General features: G+C 46.6%; 2 protein-coding genes across 2 annotated transcripts; one reads left to right on the plus strand and one right to left on the minus strand.

Annotated features, from left to right (window-relative positions):
• Positions 1-741: 741 nt before the first annotated feature.
• F4813DRAFT_231250 (CCAAT-binding transcription factor (CBF-B/NF-YA) subunit B-domain-containing protein) lies at positions 742-2,298 on the minus strand. The gene has a single exon (XM_049239917.1). The coding sequence runs from the start codon at positions 1,851-1,853 to the stop codon at positions 909-911; it is 945 nt and encodes a 314-aa protein (XP_049103464.1). The 5' UTR covers positions 1,854-2,298; the 3' UTR covers positions 742-908.
• Positions 2,299-16,118: 13,820 nt separating this feature from the next.
• On the plus strand, positions 16,119-17,272 carry F4813DRAFT_347847 (uncharacterized protein). Its single transcript, XM_049241998.1, has one exon. The coding sequence runs from the start codon at positions 16,221-16,223 to the stop codon at positions 16,827-16,829; it is 609 nt and encodes a 202-aa protein (XP_049103465.1). The 5' UTR covers positions 16,119-16,220; the 3' UTR covers positions 16,830-17,272.
• The last annotated feature ends 1,909 nt before the right edge of the window (positions 17,273-19,181 follow it).

Below are 19,181 nucleotides of genomic sequence, written 5' to 3' on the forward strand. Positions count from 1 at the left end.
TGCATTACATGAAAACAAACAAATTAAACTCGTAAAAGGCATTATTACGCATAATAATGTAACACACATGAGCGTATAGAAGTTTAAGTTATACTTCGTATTCCTTATGTCTCTGTTCCTGTCATCCGGCGACGGATTACCATTGGAAATCTATGTCCATCCCGTCATCCCTGCGTGGGGGTCCAGGTTCCAGCGAGATTCCTTTTTTTTCTTCCAATCTTGGCAGGGTTGACCATCATTTCTTGCTTTCTGTTTCTTTTTTTTTTCCCTCTGCAGAGTCGTCTCTTGAAATCAACGCCGCCCCTTCGCCTTACGCATCTTTGGTAGCCTGACCACATATGTGCGTGTCCGAGCAAAAATACACTCCGCCCTAAAATAGTAGACACGAACTAAATAAAAAGGGGAACTGAGAGAGGAAGACGAAGGGAAAAATAAAATCAACGGCAACCAGAGCTGGCGAATAAGGGGGTATCCATCCGTTCGTCTCATTTCATTCCATGCAATCTTCCTCCCGTTCAGACTTCCCTAGACCGTATCCTTCCCACCGAATGTGCCAAATATGCAATCGCATTTGAAAAAGACAAAAGATATAAGATAAAAATAAAAGGGAATGAAGCATTATCGCGTGGGCGACGAAGAAATGGTTTAGGAAATTCGAGAGCGAGTGTCCTGACGCCCCATTCATGTTCCACTCGTCAACTTTCGAGACCTGCGAGTCGCAGAGCAGCCCGCGCCGACCGGCCACTGAAAACCAGTCCCATTCAGCACACTGTCCCTGCAAAATGACTCCCCTACTATGCTCCCATCGCCCGAAACCGGATATGGAAAGGTATAAGTAGTAAGAATCGAGCATGTCGTAACGTCGTAACGGCTCACAAAACAAAGTATCGTGTAGCTTGCAGCTTCTTTCAGCTATCATCTTCGGCGTCATCGTCTTCTTCATCATCAGGCGTCACCGGCTGCGTCTTAGCTTTCTTATTCGGCGCCGTGGAATTGGAGTCGGACTTCCTCTTAGAACCGGTTTTGACAGGCGCTGTCTCGCCCACGCCGCCGTCCTTGTCCTCGCCCGTGGACCTATTCTTCTCAATCTCGGCCACCTCTTCTGCAGTTAAGAATCGCCCACCGGGACCTCGAGGTCTTCGCATCGCATGATTATGCCGGGACTCGTGAAGGTAAGGTTTCCTTCCTTTACTCGTCAGGCGCAATGCTTCTTCTAACCGCTGCCGGGCTACTCTCCTCTTGAGGATGCGGTGGAATTGCTTCGCATTGACATATAATGGGGATTCTTCTGCACCCGCAGCTATCTCGGGTGATTGAGGCGGCGGCATGGATTGTGTCGGCGGCATTGGAGGGGGTGCTACGGCGGAACGGCCGCCGGTATGGTTCATCATTGGCGCGCTCGGGACACCAGGGCTGGTAACCTGGCTCAGTCGTCGTCCGGGTAATTGATTCACATTATTTAGCTGCTGAGGTGATCGGGGGTCGCGCGAGTCTTTCTTCCCTCCGGACGTCATCCTCGGCGAATTTTGAGGGAGGCTAGGATCCGATGGCATGTATGATGAATAGCCCGTTCCACCGGCAGCGGCAGCGGTCGCGGCCATGGCAGCCGCTTGGATCTGGGGTACTCCGTAGTGCATTCCCTGCTGGGGCACGCCATACTGAGTTTGGTACATGTTGTGTCCTTGTCCCGGTGTCGAGGTTTGGTGTTGCGATGGTAGGATTGGCGAAGTCTGAACGCCGTGTTGATGTATGCTGTGACTCGTTGGGGACGTGATGTTGTTCCCAGGACCAGAATTTGTGTAACCAGAATGCGCCGACTGTGGTGGTTGCTGGTATTGCGCGTAGTCCATCATTATCGGGGACAGGTAACGCGCGGGGCGGCAGGGATTTTGCAAAACCCAAACGTCGATGCCTCTTGCGATGCGAATCAGAGACAAGCGGGTAGGTCTAATAATAAAAATCCGTTGGCCACTTAGAAGATACTAGTGGTACAGGCTCTTTGCTGAGATGATGAAAATTAAGACCGTGCTCAAAGCTCGGCTTGGGTTGCCTGATGTCCTTGAGATAAAAGGCTGTAAGGTTGGCTACAGTTGGGCATACGCGTTGGGATAGCCCTTGATCACTTAGGTAGCCGCGAAGTAGGCTGGATGTGCATCCAATCTATTGGATATGCGCGGATGAGCTGGCAATGAGTGATGTGGTAGGTGCACGCAGACGGTCGCACCAGGGCATATGCAAAGCGAATGTATCTCGCGGGGTGGGATCAGTGCTCCAGATCCTAACAAAGAGGAAACTCGACAACCACGTGAGAATCCGGGGGATACGTGAGCCGCTGTGAGGCTATCCAATTCAATGAGCCTATGATAATAGTTCTGCGGGAGCGGGTAGCCTAGCTAAACAGCTCAAGGTTGTTCTCGAGGCCTATTCGTAACGACCGTTTGGTTGTGGAGATCTATCCAACCAAAGACATTAGACATTAGATTCGCCTTGTTAAGTATAAGGAAAGCTCGGATGATGAGAGGGGGGGTGGAGGGGGTGAGAAATCGTCCTTTTTCGCGCTGGACCACCACTTGATGCGCTGGCATGCATGACGGAATATGCATAGACTAGGCCCCACCCTGTCGACCAGCTCACACAGAGCGACAGGAGATCCAACTCGCATTGCCCAGCAAGTGGCGCAAGGCAAAGGCTGCCCGATGCCAGAGCTTGCGAAGAGAGCCCGTCTTACGCCATAGGAGCTAGGCTATCCAAGCTCTATGCGATGTTGTTGAAAATTCCAAGGCTGCATCATAGGCAATTGGCCAAGAAGCATATGCATTTCTCGAACACATGCAACGTACATATACGTAGCTCTTTTAGGAAGAGGCAGTGGATTGCTAGCCACACCAAGGACAGAAAAAGGTGTGCGAGAAAAAAGGGACGAGGAAGGAAAAGGAAAGGACCGAGACGAGTTACGCAAGAATGAATGGTTGGTGCCTTGGGTGGAGGAGTTTGCGACTCGAAGAGGGTATATCCGATCGTCAAGCCTTCCCTCAGTAGGAAAGAGACGGGATGGGTGTGGTTGCGGTGAGAATGGTGTGTGGATGTATCGTTGCAGACGGGTAGATGGGGATAAAGGGACAGGCGGCGTAAGTGTGCGAAATACATGAATATTGTACATACCTTTTTTTTTTTGGCAGGTTCCCGAGTACTTGGGTTCAACCTACGCAGGGTGCCGGACTGATGGGACCAGTCGCGCCTATGTCGCAAAAGGATTGTTAGTAGACTGATTCCAGAGGGGAAAAAATGAACGGGTAGCAATTATATGAATTGAACCGGAGCGACAGTTGCTACTATGCTTAAGAGGGAATAATGAACAAGAATATTGATGAACAGGTGCAGAGGAAACGATGTACCATTCTGGGGTAAGCTTGCGACAACGTAATATATGATCAAAAATAGCTGGGTGTAGCTATAATACCGGGATTGTGGTGGTTCAGAGTTGTTTGTGTAGGAGGAAGCTAGATAGCTAGCACGAGCCGGTGTGGAAGACGGTGTATGATGTAGGTAAGGTAGACAGGTAGGTAGACAGGTAGGTAGGTAGGTAGGTAGGCTAGGTAGGGGGGAACATACCAAGGGGAAAAGGGCGAAGAATTAATATCGCGCCTTGAGATCTCCCCACGTCCGAGGAGGCTTTCAGAAGCGAGAGCTACGAGGACAGTAATTGTATTCTGATTGAGCCGAGGAAATCTTAACAATTGTTGTCCGCAGATAGCATCAATCACCTGATGAGTAGATAGAGCCAATGACAATAATGAAGTTAGTTTTGTTGACAGTGATAGGCCTCTATATCTATTCGCGAAGGGGTTAGTTATATAGCAGGCATTGAAGAGCTCGATGATTTGCTGGATCCGAGTGGATTTCTTGTCGCCTTTTTTTGCGCTGAAGCGCTTACTGGCTAGAATTGTTTCTTGGACATATCTCGTTCGATATTGGCTTATAGATTATTTTTAAGAAAAGAATAAGAGACCGCAAAGGGACACGGGAATTTGTCTCATGCTTATGAGGACAAAGGAGGGAAAATAGTAGCCGGAGGAAACAATACGCGCCGTACCTTGAGGATGTCTTGCGACACTTTGCTCTGGCCGCGGTGCAAGTTGTATGTAAGTCGTATACAACACAACGTGCTTTGTGTACACACACGAGAGCAGCCTGTCAGAGTGAAAAGTATCAGTAGACTCTTGCGGTCGCGGGCATAAGAGTCTCTCCTCGCGTCAATCCGACAGCACTGCCTAACAATAGGAGTATCAGAGTCGGCAGGCGGCTATGCAGATAGTTGCAGACAAAGTTGATATATAGCGAGGTGTAGCGCGTCGCTCCTGGTTGGCTGTATTTTTGTGTTCTATATGCTCCAGTTTGTGCTTGTCTTTGTACCTGGATGCTGGATCTTTCAGGTGACCAAGAGAATATGACTGGACAGATAGGATTGAGTGCGGAACCTGTCAGCCCAGATAATGCGGAGCGGATAAATGTTGGACGGGATCAGTATAGAGTTATAAACCAGGGCACCCGAAAAGGCTCAATTTGATTCGATGTTTTAGAAACAGACTTTCTGGGAGCTGTTTGGATGAAAAAAGACAGAGCGTGGAAGGAAGGCCAATTGATTCGATGAATTTTTTAACAAGTGGTGGACCGAGAGGGGATTGATTGGTGAGAAATGGACAGAGGCAAGTAAAAAGTGAGGGAAAGCGAGCCCAGAGGGTCCCGACGTTTTAATGGGGCTGCATTTGTGACTAATCAGCTGCCTTGTTAAAATCTGCGTTGTGGGCCGTTGTGGATCGGTGTGGATCGATATGGATCACTCACTGCCCCGCTATTGTGCCAGCGTAGGGATAGACACACTGTGATTGCAAGAACAGCCCTGTTACCGCTGAAAATTTCTGTGGCGCCTGGGGCTGAGGGTGATTTTTCTTGGTAGCTCGCTTCCTTTGCTGTTTTTGGCTTTTGCAACGTTTTATTATTATTACATTGCCAAATACATACGACTTCTGTTCCTTTCATCACACCTGTAATATGTATAAGTCGCGTCGTGATTGCAAGGTTCTAATATTTCCTCATATGATCTTGATGCACCATATAATTGCGGCATATGTACAAACCTAGCCAACGGGATTTTTTCTAATCGGTACGACATACGTATGTAGTGTAGTAAAATAATAAAAAATAAAAGACAAGACCTGGATGCGGTGACAAATGCTTTCTTGTACATAAGCGTCAGAGCCGGTGGCTGGGTCTTGTATGTACATCTGTGCCTAGTACCTATATTGTTCTTCTCTCCAAAAAGCCCCCAGCCCCCCTCTCTTCGAGACTTATCCTTACGTACTCCGCTTGACGTGTCAGCGGCTTATGTCAATTTAGTCAATTTACATAGTACATATGTACAAGAGAATCATGCTTGACAGGGATAGGCCCGTCTTTCCAAGTCCTGTTCCAATCCCTGTACAGAACTTTACAACTGCACATTGCAGTGCATTTCTCGTGTACGGCACTTTGTACATGGATGTTTCTCTCATACAGCAGCACCAAGAGCCCAGCAAAAGTACATACATTACCACGCGCACTACCTCATTACCTCTTTACCTCTTTACCTGCCTTACGAGTTACACTATTCCTGCAAAAGGTGAGATTCAGCGGGGTTTGGCTAATCATGGTAGCTTTCGGCTTTACCAGGTACCAAGGATAGATGCCGGTCAGTGGACACTCGGGCGGCAGACCAAACTAACCCAAGTCCTGGTGATAAAATACCCTCTCTCCTTTCATTATACATACATAGTACAGAGCATAGTACAGAGCTCGGTAAACAAGTAAACATCGTCACCAGCAGTTGGTTGCTTGGTTGCTTCTATGTATGTATGTACCAATTTATCTGCAATTCGAACTCGGCGCCATAATGATACCTAACCCTTACGTCGAGGATTCCCGTGTCTATCCCCAGATCGACGCCAGCATGGCAGATGATCATTGTGGCGTGTGGCAACAGTTGTTATTTATGCTAAGCATCCCGGCCTATATTATACTGTACGCTACATAGTATGTTGCAATCCAGCCGTAAGACGAGACGAGGAAGAAACTTGGCTCACGGACGATGCCCTACATAGACTACCAAAGCTCTAATAATAGGTCACTCCTCCATCCAGCGTCCACGTAACGCGGGATGCGCATATCCATTCTCTGAGGACTTAGTGAGGACTTAGTATAGCAAGAAACCAAGAAACCGACAACGTTCTTGTTTATCTACGACTTTCAAACTCCTACTTGGCTTTACACGTCACGGAGAAGCTGGGGCCGCCTAGCTTTGTTCGGAAGCAGTACGAAGGGATCTTAGGCCAGGCGGCTCCAACACTATGCGCACTTTATCTGCATGTCAGCAATCACAGTGTGGAATTATGCCACACGAACGGAGATACTGTGAAACTGGCTACCACACAATACGTCCTCGTCAAGTGGATGCATCATTCTGACGGTGAGAGAGAATGGTGGCGGGCGGAGCTTATTCCCCTTCTCGCTCAAGCATCAACGTCCGTTTGCGCGCCGCCGACCCCTCTGAGTCTGAGCACCGAGGTATATTCAGTATAGAAAAGTCGGTGTAATGAGACATTGTAGTAGCTTACTTTAGACCGAGATCCTAGAAAGGTCGAGGTTGATTTTCTCCCAATTTTCTCCCGTTAAGATCAATGTTGTCGTCACTGGAGAAAAAAAAAAAAGAAGAACTAAGTTGATTGGAATGAGGCGGTAAACTACAATTCTTACAGGGGAGGTTTTACAAGCCAGGGTTCGAGAACTTGATTTACGTTCAATTCGCATCGTGACTGGTTGGAAATTCTACCCCGTATGAATTTTGTGACTGGTCCAGAACTATCTTGGATTTCCTCTTTTCGAAGCACTTCAGTGGACCATTTTACGCAGCGACGTAAAGCTAAGATATCAGAGTGGGGGAGGAAGAGCTTAGATAGCTGTCATTGCTGGGGGGGGAGAGGGGATATTGTTGGATGGTAAGTAAAGGGATTTGGTTGCAGAGATCAGCCAGACCAATAACCACATATCAATTCAAACCCCGTTGTTAGGCTCGGTACGAACCTAGATGTAGTATCAATATGTATGTTCGTTATGAGGGGTCTTGCAGTGCAGAATCCCTAAATTCGTCCATTCGCATTGATCAAAAGCCTTGTCACATGCGATATCGGTTCACTGCTAGAAGGCGAACGCCCAAAACATGCGGGTTGATCCGCATATTTCAGTGTATACATTCCTCTTTTGGCGACATTGGAGCTTAAGTCTATTCTCTTAAGTCTGTCAAAATAAAGCTTCAACACATCTATCATCTAGTGAGGTATTCATGCACATCGTCGTCCTCGGCAGATGGGTCCATTGGAGCCCAATAGCGCGGATTATATTCCGTCAGAGTCTTGTTCTCGAATCGAATCGTATCGTATCGTATCTTGCAAGCGTCGCTGTAACCAAAGACCGCTGACGTCTCGCCGAGGCATTTAATTTATTTAAGCATATATTTCTTAAGTTATTGATTACCCCATACGTATACTTACAGGGCGTACATAGGTATATATCGAACGATATGGAGATAGACATGACAGAATCTCCGACTATATTCTAGTCACGCTTCTTTAAGTAGAAAAGAGAGAGAAGAAAAAGATGGCTTAACTATTTTCAGCCTCATCGTCCCTATCCAATGTTCCCGGTTGTTTATTTTGATAGCTGCAGTTTGATAAGCCAACCAGTTGTAGGGGATGAGAGCTTCTCGAATCATCACGACGAAGCAAGCTCCGCCGATTTCCCAAATCTGCAATGAGCTCATGAGACACGTTCTGGGGCACGCTGGCGAATGAGAATTCGGAGTCGAGTGTTCGCCCTCCAATTCGACTTTCACCCTCCCACACCACCTCCACGCTCATGCTTACCCTTTGTCTCGCGTACCTGGCGCCTAGGGTCTAGGCCGCATAAAGGGTCGGGGGTATTCAAGCTTCCACCAGTCTCGTCACATGCCCATCACCAACATTAATATCATCTATCTAAGAACTTCGGTCTTATTTCATCTCATCACTTGTAATTTCAAGTAGATTTTTCTGTAGATCATTTTAAAGCTTGGCGCTAAGTCTCGTCCCGGCCGTTGTCGCTACTAGGTTAGCCATATCACCTTTCAAAGGTTTAGTTTATTGAAGGACTTGTGCATTCTATTTCTGCTTTTATATGAATTTAGGTACCTAGGTAGTCTATCTAGATACACCTTCTTATTTCGAGATAGTAACACTGGTAATAGTCACGATGTAGTAAATGAGTAAGCCAATAAGTAGTAGATACTCGTTGTGCTTGACATGATCTGCAACGATGAGCATGGCTCGGGAATATTCCGACTTCGTCTGAGAGCAACTTCAGATTATTGGACATGGCTGTTCAGCCGCAACTGTGCAACATCCCTAGAAGGTATTTCGGTCTATTACGAACGTTGATACGCCACAGTGCTTGGTACTCCTATCCCCGAGATCTCACAACCCAGAGAGGGTACCTTCTCCGGAGCCTCTTTCATCATGTTTATGTGATACCGCGATTGTTTCCGAGTCTCTTGATCGCAATCTAACCCAGGAGCTAGAGTATATTCATTAATGACGGCCCATAATAATCCTTAGAATACTAGTGCCCCAGGGTGAAGTTATCGACTTTCCTAAAGCAGAGACTACTAGAGCGTAAGGGAGATCTTGAATGAAAACTAACTCGATAGGACCGCCCCTCTCCCGTTATATCAGGGGCAAACACCAAGTCGAAAGCTAGCTGTTGGATATTAATGAATCCACGGTGTTATCGTCGTCTAACCGGCTCGAGATTGTATTCCTCCATAGCACCAACACTATTGGCATCTATCAACCGCCAAATACTCCGTCAGGGCTGGATCCTCGTAGTGATAGGATAGGGGGTTTGAACAGGTAATCATCGCAACCCCAATATCATCTCCGGGATTCCCCCGGGATCCCGGATAAGTTACAACAGCTTGACTTCATGTGTACTACTCAAGTTTCAGATCAGTATCTGATGAAGTGTGCCCCTATGTTAATGACATGGCAATCTAGCTGATGGGGAGAACTATCTAGCCTTCGCATACATGGAGCCCCGGGATCTCAGCTCCGTCGAGATCTATTATCGCCACGACCATCTAAGCATCTTGGTATGCCTGTTGACAGTTCCGTCATAACGAGCTAGTCAGCTTCACTCGCGATGAGGTTAAACCGAGCTGCCACGCAACACGGGTTGATCTTAGCGTGGTCACTATGTCCCTATGTCCTCCAAACATGACATCTTCTTGATATATTGTTTACGTATCATTGTCAACCTTGCTACTAACGCAAAGAAGTGGCTCCAGTCTGCGAGTTCGAGGCGAAAATGAGGAACGTGTGGATATCTCCAGCTACATCTTTCGACGGTACTCATCGGCCCTAATGCCATCTTGTTGTATTTCAAAGCGCTGGCCCAATGAGAGTATTGTTCTAATAAACTCAGCTTTCTTTGAGACATTTTGCCGTTGAACTTCTTAGTATCAGCTATAGACATGGCATTAGAGTTAGTCGGTAACCGCATCCGACCCCGTAGTCCCGCGTTACGCTACAGGAATAAGTGTCCCCCGCTGATGCAAGCCTACATACACATGGAAAAGCTTCATCTCCGCAAGCTGTTTCTATCTTGCACTTTCATCGTATACCGGTATGCTGAAGTCAATCTGAAGTCAAGGAGTGTAGTCGTTATTTTGTGTTAGACTGGTCGTACGAAAGCTTCCTGGGTCTACGGGCTTAGGGAAGGCTACTTCTCGAATGCGTAACTCGTCATTAGCACAGTATAATAAAAGGCCTATCTAGACAATATGTGTTTTGTTACAGTGCATAACTCACTAATGTAACAAGATAGAGCAACGTCGTGGCCAGGACGAGAGAGCTCGGAACACGAAGTTTTCAGGCCTGTAGTTTCCGGCACTATTCCTATTCACGACATCTCTTAGCTCATTATGCTGTTCATAATATATGACGAGTGATTTTGTGTTAGCTAATTGTCATTATTCCGTGGCTATCCTGAGGTTGGGTAAAGGTCAGGGTGGTGACGGCCCCTTTTCCGGCCCGCACGATGATCGCCGTACACGTCCTCCCTTGAATATATTTCCACAGTCCCGCATACAGTAGGTACACAGTTATTTATCCAATGGTTGCATAGATATGACGGAGGGCCACCTGGACACAGCTAACTGGGTTGCGTTGTTTAACTTCAGGCCCAACGATAAGTTGTGCCTGACAACCTGGCGAATCATGTTATTCAGACCCCTTAATAATATAGACACGCCCTTGGATGGGAGGAAATATCGCATATGATAGAGGAATAAATCGGAAGATGCTTTAGAAAGATTATGTCTATATTCAAACCCCTATTGATGAATATTCGGATAGTTCCAGGGGCACTGTTGACTTTCTATCCTACGATGATTAGCAATAGTTATCATGAAATATGACATTGGGTTTAGTCATAACATGGTATGTTCAAGCTTAACATGATCATGCCTTATACTTAACTTCTTTTCCTAAGGGGTACGTGATAGTATTGCATCTCCTTTGACGTCGCTAATTTTGGTAGTGGCGAGGTAGCCCTCTTCGACATGTCCGAAGTCCAGGAGAAGCTGCAAGATTGAAAGGGTTTCTACGATAGATCCCTTGACTGTTTGTATTCCATGGCATTCTAGGCTTCTGACACTATAAGACTGTGGCTTCATTTGAAACTCGTACATTAGGTAAATTCCTTCTAGCATGATATTTTCAAATATCCCTGAACTAGAGACATTGTCACTCATAATTTTGTTGCAGATAGTTAACCCAACTTTCCGTGCGTCAGGCCATTTATTGGTTTCAGCATAACACCTTGCGGCTCCTGTGTGAGAGGGAAGCAGACTTACATCTGTGTCGTAAATGTCTTCTACTCGCCTATTCTCCCAGGGTAGCGCGGCCCCTTAGGTAAAGAGACATAACATTCAGGGAATTATAGCAGCACATGAATAACGAGGAATCATGAAGACATTCTCCGTTAGCACTCCATTCTTTAATTCCTAATTTATTACCTTCTCCCCACCTAGAGTGCAGCTATACTCATGAGACTATCCTACCGGGCCGTGGCTGGCTACGTGGCTACCACTGGGACGTCCTCTGTTTAGAGCTTAATGATATATTATTTATTGTGCGCAAAAAGTAAACCTAACCCCCGATCTAGGGCTCTATGATGTTCCTCAAGGTTGGTGGGTCTGCACGTTGGCATTTGTATCATGCTGTCAATAACCCCCTTTCAACCCATGAGACATAAGGTCAAGTTAACTATATTTATATTAATCACGCCTTCTATATAAGGACGAACGGGTCGTCGCGGTGATTATTCCTAGTGTGACCGAAGCTACATCTGCTAAGGAGTAAAGAAATACCAAATGTCTTCCGAGTTAGGATAGTATATGGGGTCGAAGAAGCGGACAGTTGTTCATAAGAGACTCGGTAAGAGTGATATTAAATAGAAAGCTGTTAATTCCTATCTACTGATACCTATAGTATTTAGTCTAGTTATATCAAAAATGATAAAAGTCACTAGAAGAACCTTTGTGTTATATATTGTCTTGATACATGTAGAATAACCAGATCATTGCCCACCCATGCTATGTCGCGGATAGGGGTTGCGCGTCTAGTTTGCTAAAGCACCCATACGGTCGCTACTATCACTGACAGCGATTAATCTTTCTAGGACATTATTGAGAATATAAATATACTCTCTACTCACTCAAGCATAGGTATATAAATGGGGTCTCGGGGGGGTTACTATTTTAGACTACATAGTTCCATAGCCTCATAGATATAAATGCCTCTTAACGAGCTAAGCCACAATATATATCGTACTGTAAGTCACCTACTGCCTCAGCTAGATGAGAGAGCCGCGTGGATTTCTTCCATAAAACTCATATTTACCATTGGGGTAGCAGTGGTATGTCGATAGAGACTTGTAGCGACTATGTCCCAAAGTGCTACATAGATTACTACAAGTCGAATCAAGTGAAATTATAAGATACCTAATTGGTTTTGTTAATAGGGACCTTCCTTTGAAGACATTTACTAATACATTTCATAGCCCCTTTGAATTGGATATACCCTGGAATCGACTTGGCTTATAGCTGGTTAACGCTTTAGAGCCTAATCTCGATCAGAGATTGTAAAGAGAGTGGACGATATGCTCAAATCCACAAGATCTGAGAGAAGTTCTATCGCCTAGATGACGACCGGGGTATTCTTTATGAGTCAAGTTCAATTATTAAGGTCCCGATCGTGAAGATTCGGTACTTTTGGGCTGCCGGTGTCTCCCAGATTAATATCTAGATAGATATGAGGTTGACCAGAGATGGTGCCTCCGATGCTTCTGTATTAAGGTGCCTCTTTTTCTCTACCTTCGCTGATGTGTTTACCTTTATCGGAACGCTTACCTGGCCGTGATGGAGTTCTGGCACGTCCTCCTTATTCCTCCATCATGAATAAGGACGGTATCAGAAGTCTATTTCAAGATAGATCTAGCCGGCCAATCTATCATCTAGTAGCTTTATTGCCTGTCCTATTCCCACTAAATAATCTTCGCGACGATATTATCTGTTCAGCTCTGTCGGCAGAATGAATGGTCTTTAACACTACGCGCCCGCTGATAGTATGCCATTCTAAATCATGCAATCTCCTCGTCTAGCTCATACAGCAAGTATATCTATAAAAAAAAAACCCTTATTTATCATCCAAAATTCAAGAAACCCGTCTCTTACCCCTTTTAATTTCGCCGGTCGAATAGCCTAATGCTAGAAAGTATCCAATAGATAGGCAACTATTGTTAAGTAGCAGCTCTTGAACGATTATGGCGACTTGAAGTTAGGAAGATTCTACCGAGAGAATCAGAACTATTCCCTTCGTCATATTCTTACCCCGGAAATAATGGACTCTGGTCGACGTATTAGTAAATACCCGGTTTCCCTGTGAGGCCTAAGATCTGACCCAATTATGACGTCTTCACGAGGCCTTAGGGGCTCCCGCTGGTTAGTCTAGAAGTTCTCAACCACACAGCCGTCAGGTTATCGTTCCGGCTCCTGGCCCTGCACCCGGGCTATCTGTCTCACAGATGGCACGCGTTATTTACAGCATCCATCCTAAGAGAGCTCTTAGTATCCGACTGATGGTTAAATACCAAACCTACGAGTTAGTGATTTAAAACCATGGCTAATCATATAAAGTTTATGGGGCTACCCCTTTGCCTTTCTCATGCTTTAATCATATATATTTTACCAATCTACCTCTCAAAACATCAATCAACTACAGAGTAATCTACTTGATATGATATAAACTGACCCGTTTCAATCGTAGAAAGCTGTCCGCGCAATATATATGCCAATCTCAATTAAATATCCACTGGCCAGAGAATGACCCCACAGCTATGTAGTTCACAACTAGTTGACAAGAGATAGGTGTGCCCCTATTGGGTTCCATTCTGGAACCATGGCCATATATTCAACGATACTTTTGATAAAGATAGGGGATAGATTGGGCTGACATCAACGCCCCGATGACAGGGGCTTGTTAGAACCTCGGGCTACTGAGGATGCCTAGAGAGTACGGGCTATGTATTAGGATTGTAAATGTGACATTTGAAAAAGGGGGGTCTTCTTAGCATGCACAGCACTGGCCTCCGTAGATTAGGCTTAGAGTTCCTCGAAACAACGATGTCGTTTCCACGCCTTATAGGTCTACTCCATACTATTACAACGCAAGAAGAATATCCTATTAACCGCATAGAGCACATGTCATAGCTGGAGTTGGGTGGCATACACTATTCTGTTAATCTGGTCAAGGAACTACCGGAAAGGGGTTTACCTAGACCCCTGGTATGTCTATCGTCTAAGTAGATAGTTCCCGTCCCATCCATAGCCGCCGACCTTAAAACCCGCAAGTACACGTCTGCTTCCTCACCCAACACAATGACTCACCAAGTTCACCATCCCTAGTTCTCATCGAACATGAACTAGCCGGCGGGGAGTAGAAGACCTACTTCCGCGAGGAACCTCCCGTACCCCTAGGAGTCCTAGGTCCTATGACTGTTCTAAACCGCTACTTGATAGACGGATACGTCAGGAGAAGAGTTGGGGGCCATATATGACAGACGGTTTATGAGTGTGTAATTTGGAACCCCGGCAGAGATCCACACAGTCGACCTGGCATCGAAGCATATCTGCCTAGTCTTTAGCCAGCCTTACAGCCACCAGTCAGACCAACAAGCAGCGCCATGGTCTCCGACGAGCCTATATTTAGACTCTCGATCGGCTCCAGAAAAGTCCAGCACCACCTATTCCACTTACCGACAAGCAGCGGCGTTCGTTCTAACACACCCTCCCAGGTTGACCAAATCACCTACCGGTTCCAGTATCATTCTCAACAACCGTCCCGCGCTTCGACGGCGAGAAGACTACCATGTACGTAGGACTCATCACTACGATATAATGGTACAAGTGGAGTCAATAAACAGGCAGCTCTTCAGCTCACAGGGATACATGAGTCAGACAGACCAGACATACTTCTAAGAAGACAAGGCAGGACAAGGCAGATATCTAACATAACTAACTACCTTATGCGCAGACACGGAATCTTGTACCTACCTCCCCTAGCGGAACGAGCCGAAAAGCCTCACGCGTAGCTTCTAAGCCAAGATAAGCGAGATCCTGCCGATCTGATAGTTTTCCGATGAGCAGGAGAAAGATACCTACCTGCCTGCTACATAACAAGACTTATAGAAGACACAAAAAGGCCACTACGTACGGTAGTTAACAACACCACTCTCTAGGTACTCACCAAGCCCTCCCTCTTTCCAGCCGTGAGCAAAAAACCCCAATGTCAAAAAGAGGTCCGAGCGAGCCCGCAGGCACGAGACACCTAGGCCATGCGAGGCTGCGGCGAGACGAGTGGCGTAAGTAAGCACCTAACCTAACCTAACCTATGTATCTTATACGTTAGGTAGGTATGTACATACCTAAAAAAAACCCTAGCCATATCTACATCCATCCCATCCCATCCCATCCCATCCCATCCCGACCCGAATCCACAACGCGTCGTTTCACATCCGCGTGGGGGGGGGGGCCAGTCCCGTCGGAACCAGGATAGGTAGGTACGTAGTATGTTTTCTCCCACGTGCGAGAAGAGCGTCGGGAAGGGTTTGTCTGCTTTCTTGCTTGTTTAGGGGAAGATACATACACTAGAGATACATAGCATCTCAGAAACCCTCATCTTACACGCATGTGTCTTTGCCGCAGACGTACATATAAGGGATATAGATAGATAAGAACGCAATACATAGTAGCTTCCGACGAAGAATAATACTCTCGCCTAGGTTAAGGTGCTATGAATATAAAGCGGCCGCTCCGTGTGTATTATACTACACAATGTGGTATAGGTTAGGTAGGCAGTTAGTTACCTGCTAATCCTAAAGAAAATACTCTGAATTCCGTTCTGCGCGTCTTGAAAAATAAATGAAAAAATAAATGTCAGTATCTTGACGTGGATCCTATGAGGCTTTTATTAAGCGGTGTCTTTCGAGGTGCAGCGGATAGTCACAATAACGGGACTGATAGGTCCCACGGTTGGGGCACAGGGCGACGATCGGGACGAGGTTGGTCGTGTCGGAGAATAACCATCTTCTTTGCTCCTCTCTTCCAGAACAACGTGTCGATTGGGACTAGCTACCAGGGTTAGGATCTCGCGATTGGGATTGTGAGGATACATGGCTAGGTCTAATAAGGTGGTTTAATAGGTTATGCTATGGCATTCGGATATAATATATCACGCACAACCCACGCACGCACGCACGTAAGCGCACACGCATATACATACATCAAGTATGTACGTACGTAGGGTATATATCCAGTATTAATATAATATATCAGAAATATATCAAATGAGAGAAAATGCAATAAGCTTCAGACAAGCACACGCAAGGAGGACAACCCCGACTGCTCAGTCCGAATAAGAATTAAAAGTTACGGCACGGAATATTCAGGAGGAGGAAGAGGAGGAGAAGGTAAGGCATACAGACAGACAGACTACTGCGGCCCTCGTCACAATTTTTTTTTCGCCTACCCCGATGCGATGCGTGACAAACGGCGCACTGCTACCGTTTCTACGGGAATCCTCCAGCCAACTGCGCTTTTGCGCCATGTGCTGCCGTCCGAGAGTTGTCGACCGAAGCGGCACATACTTTCTGTCGAGTCCGCACTTGCTTGCTTGTTTCTTTTCTCCCATTGGTATATACCTTACTTGCCTCCCTACCTAAGGTATGTTGGGTATGTATGTATAGTCGCGGTGCTCGAACCCGCCTTCGTGATCACGAAAGCAGCCGGCATCGTCACATTTGGGGTCTCAGGTCTTGGCAAGCAAGATCCCAATCTACTTACCCGTCGGCGAGGCCAGGCGCGATCTTCATCTACTTCCGCGGGTGTGCATGTGTGCCTATGTGCGCGCGCGTGCGAGTATAGGGATGTATGCATGTATGTATGTTTTTGCCCGGCTGCCGTTTGCAGAGAAGCACTTAAACATTTGTCCCCGGTGGATGGCCACTTCGGCAGCGGCCGTCCGCGTCGCGGCAGGCAAAAACAAAACAAAAAACAAAGGCTTTTCCCATCTACATCCTCACCGCCGGTCGAGGGAAAGAGGTTGGGGTTGGGGTTGGGGTTGGGGTTGGGTTGTTCTTATTCCTAACGTAGTAAAGAAGAAATACCCCCTCCTCGTTTCTTCGTATGCTATGTTATGTAGGTATTTACCCTGCAGTCAGTTAGTCAGTCTGTGTGCAACTCATAAACGTATATATTATATCTCCATCCGTCTGCCTCTAGCGGGATCGAAACCCCCGTTGAGAGAGAAGGGGCGGCGGAGGAAGGTCTGGGAACTCGACTCTCGACTCTTGACTCTTGACTTTCGACTCTCGAGTAGGAGGTAGTATGTAGAGCGTTACTGTATGTACGAAAGAAAGGAACATTGAAAGGTGCAATTTAATAGTAAAAGGTCGCGGGCGCTTAACTGGACCCGCAAACAGCCAATAGCGAGCCGAGAGCCGAGTTCGAACCGCTGCATGACACACCCCATGGCCCCCCTTAAAAGCTAAGGCTAAGGTCAAGCCAATGGGGTCGCGACCTCGGGCGATGGATCCAGCGCTTAAAGAAGATTGCGCGCCGACTGTGGTAGTTGAAAGTTTCTGTCCCAGTTTCGAAAGGGCGAACGCTAACACAAAAGCGAACTAATCCGCTTTTCTCTTTGTGTCATAGTCTCTTTTCCTTCCTTCCCCCCCTTGCCCCCCCTTGCCCCCCCTTGCCCCCCTGTCATCCTGTCACCCCTCGTCGAGCCCCGCAATGCAAGTCCCAGGATGTCGGGACGCACAAACCGACCAATCGTGTGTAAAAGACCACCGCAGTCGGGCGTCGCGAGTTACCCAGGTACATATAAGACCTACATATACATATTGTAATAGGCAAGTATGTAAAGTCCAAGTAGTGTAAGTGAGTAAGTAAGTCAGTAACCTAGTAGCCTGCCTCTAGCATAGCACCGTGGCAATATTTCTAGACTCCGGGTAAGAGAACGAGTGGTGATGATGGTGATGATGATGATATAGTAAGAGTAAGAGTAGCACAGATATACGTATTGTACATAAACACGGGTAGAAGTAGAATCAGCCGGACTCTCGAACAAAGCTGCCTAGCATCTAAGTAATATGCCGTGTCCACGAGGCCTCGTAAGTCACATCCGTTGAAACAGCCATCTCGTGATAGCATAATACGTAATATCATAAGAAACATACACACACACACACAAAGACGAGAAGAATAAAAAGGCAAAAACAATGTATATGTGTGGACGATCTTGGTCAAGCACTTCCTCAATCTCGGTTGGCTCCCTACGTACCGCGGACAGTTCGCGTGGTCGCAAAAATAACAAATAAAAAGAATAACAAATAACAAAAGTCCGTATGTTGTGCGAGCGTATGCGAGCGTGTGAGAGCCAGAAATCTAGAATACCTACCTACCTACCTACCTACCTACCTACCTACCTACCTAACCTAACCTACTAACCTACCTAACCTAGCGAAGCGGAGGCGGCGGAAGGAGGGCCACCAACGACGACCGCGCTCTTGACCGAAACTTGGCCCAAGCCAAGCGACGAATCGTCAACGCTTACGAGCCCAACCTCCCGGCCGCATTCTAGGTCGCCTTAGCGGGCAGACAGGAAAACAACGTCCACCGTCCGTTTACCGTCTGAGACTCCATACCAACTCCATACAAAAATCGGAAACCCCAAAAACCTCCCCCAATACGAATACATAACAACTACAGATAAATAAACAAACAAAAAAAAAAAAAAAAAAGCTCACGGAAAAGGGAAATCTCTTCACGTCGGGGCCCGCCTACAGAGCCAATTCCTCGTCAAACACGTATTGATATTGTTTGGGCACTAAGCTCTACTAAGCTAAGGGATGCCATGTAATTGCGTGAATGTTGGCTACACCAAGTGTCGACCCGGTCCTATCCTATCACACAGTAACCTATCGGTACTTGCTTGCTTGTTTTGCTCCCTCTCCACGTTCCTCTTGGTCCCCTTTCCACACAAAGGGGGCCGCCACTACCACCACCACCACCACCACACCTGAGCCTATAGAGAAAAAAAAAGATAATAATAATAATAATAATAATCCAAAATTCCGTGGTATCGCTGCGCAAGCCTCCGATTCCCAGGATTGCTGATGCCCACCAGCAAAACGCCAATAAACTCCATCATAGTTTCTTAACAGAAATCCACCCAAAATAATCCCCCCCCTCTTTGTAATGCCAGATACGCCATGGATCTAGATCGTAAGAAGCCATAAAGTCATTTCCACTGTTTTTTTTAGGGATGTTGCATGGAGATTAATGGTCCATCGATCCCAACAGTGGCTTCGTTGTTAATTTGATACTGATAAGTATATCGGAGAAGGAGAGAGAGATAGAGAGTGTAAGTGTAAGTTGGTAATTGCGTGTGTGTGAATGAATGAGCGAGTGGGTGAGTAAGAGGGAGTGATAGATA

This window comes from Daldinia decipiens, assembly GCF_022478715.1.
Source record: "Daldinia decipiens strain CBS 113046 unplaced genomic scaffold F4813scaffold_4, whole genome shotgun sequence".
In the NCBI taxonomy this organism is placed as follows: domain Eukaryota; kingdom Fungi; phylum Ascomycota; class Sordariomycetes; order Xylariales; family Hypoxylaceae; genus Daldinia; species Daldinia decipiens.

Excerpts from the sequence above, each read along its gene's own strand:
- F4813DRAFT_347847 (XM_049241998.1), top strand. The coding sequence starts at position 16,221 with ATGCGTGACAAACGGCGCACTGCTACCGTTTCTACGGGAATCCTCCAG.
- F4813DRAFT_231250 (XM_049239917.1), bottom strand. The coding sequence starts at position 1,853 with ATGATGGACTACGCGCAATACCAGCAACCACCACAGTCGGCGCATTCT.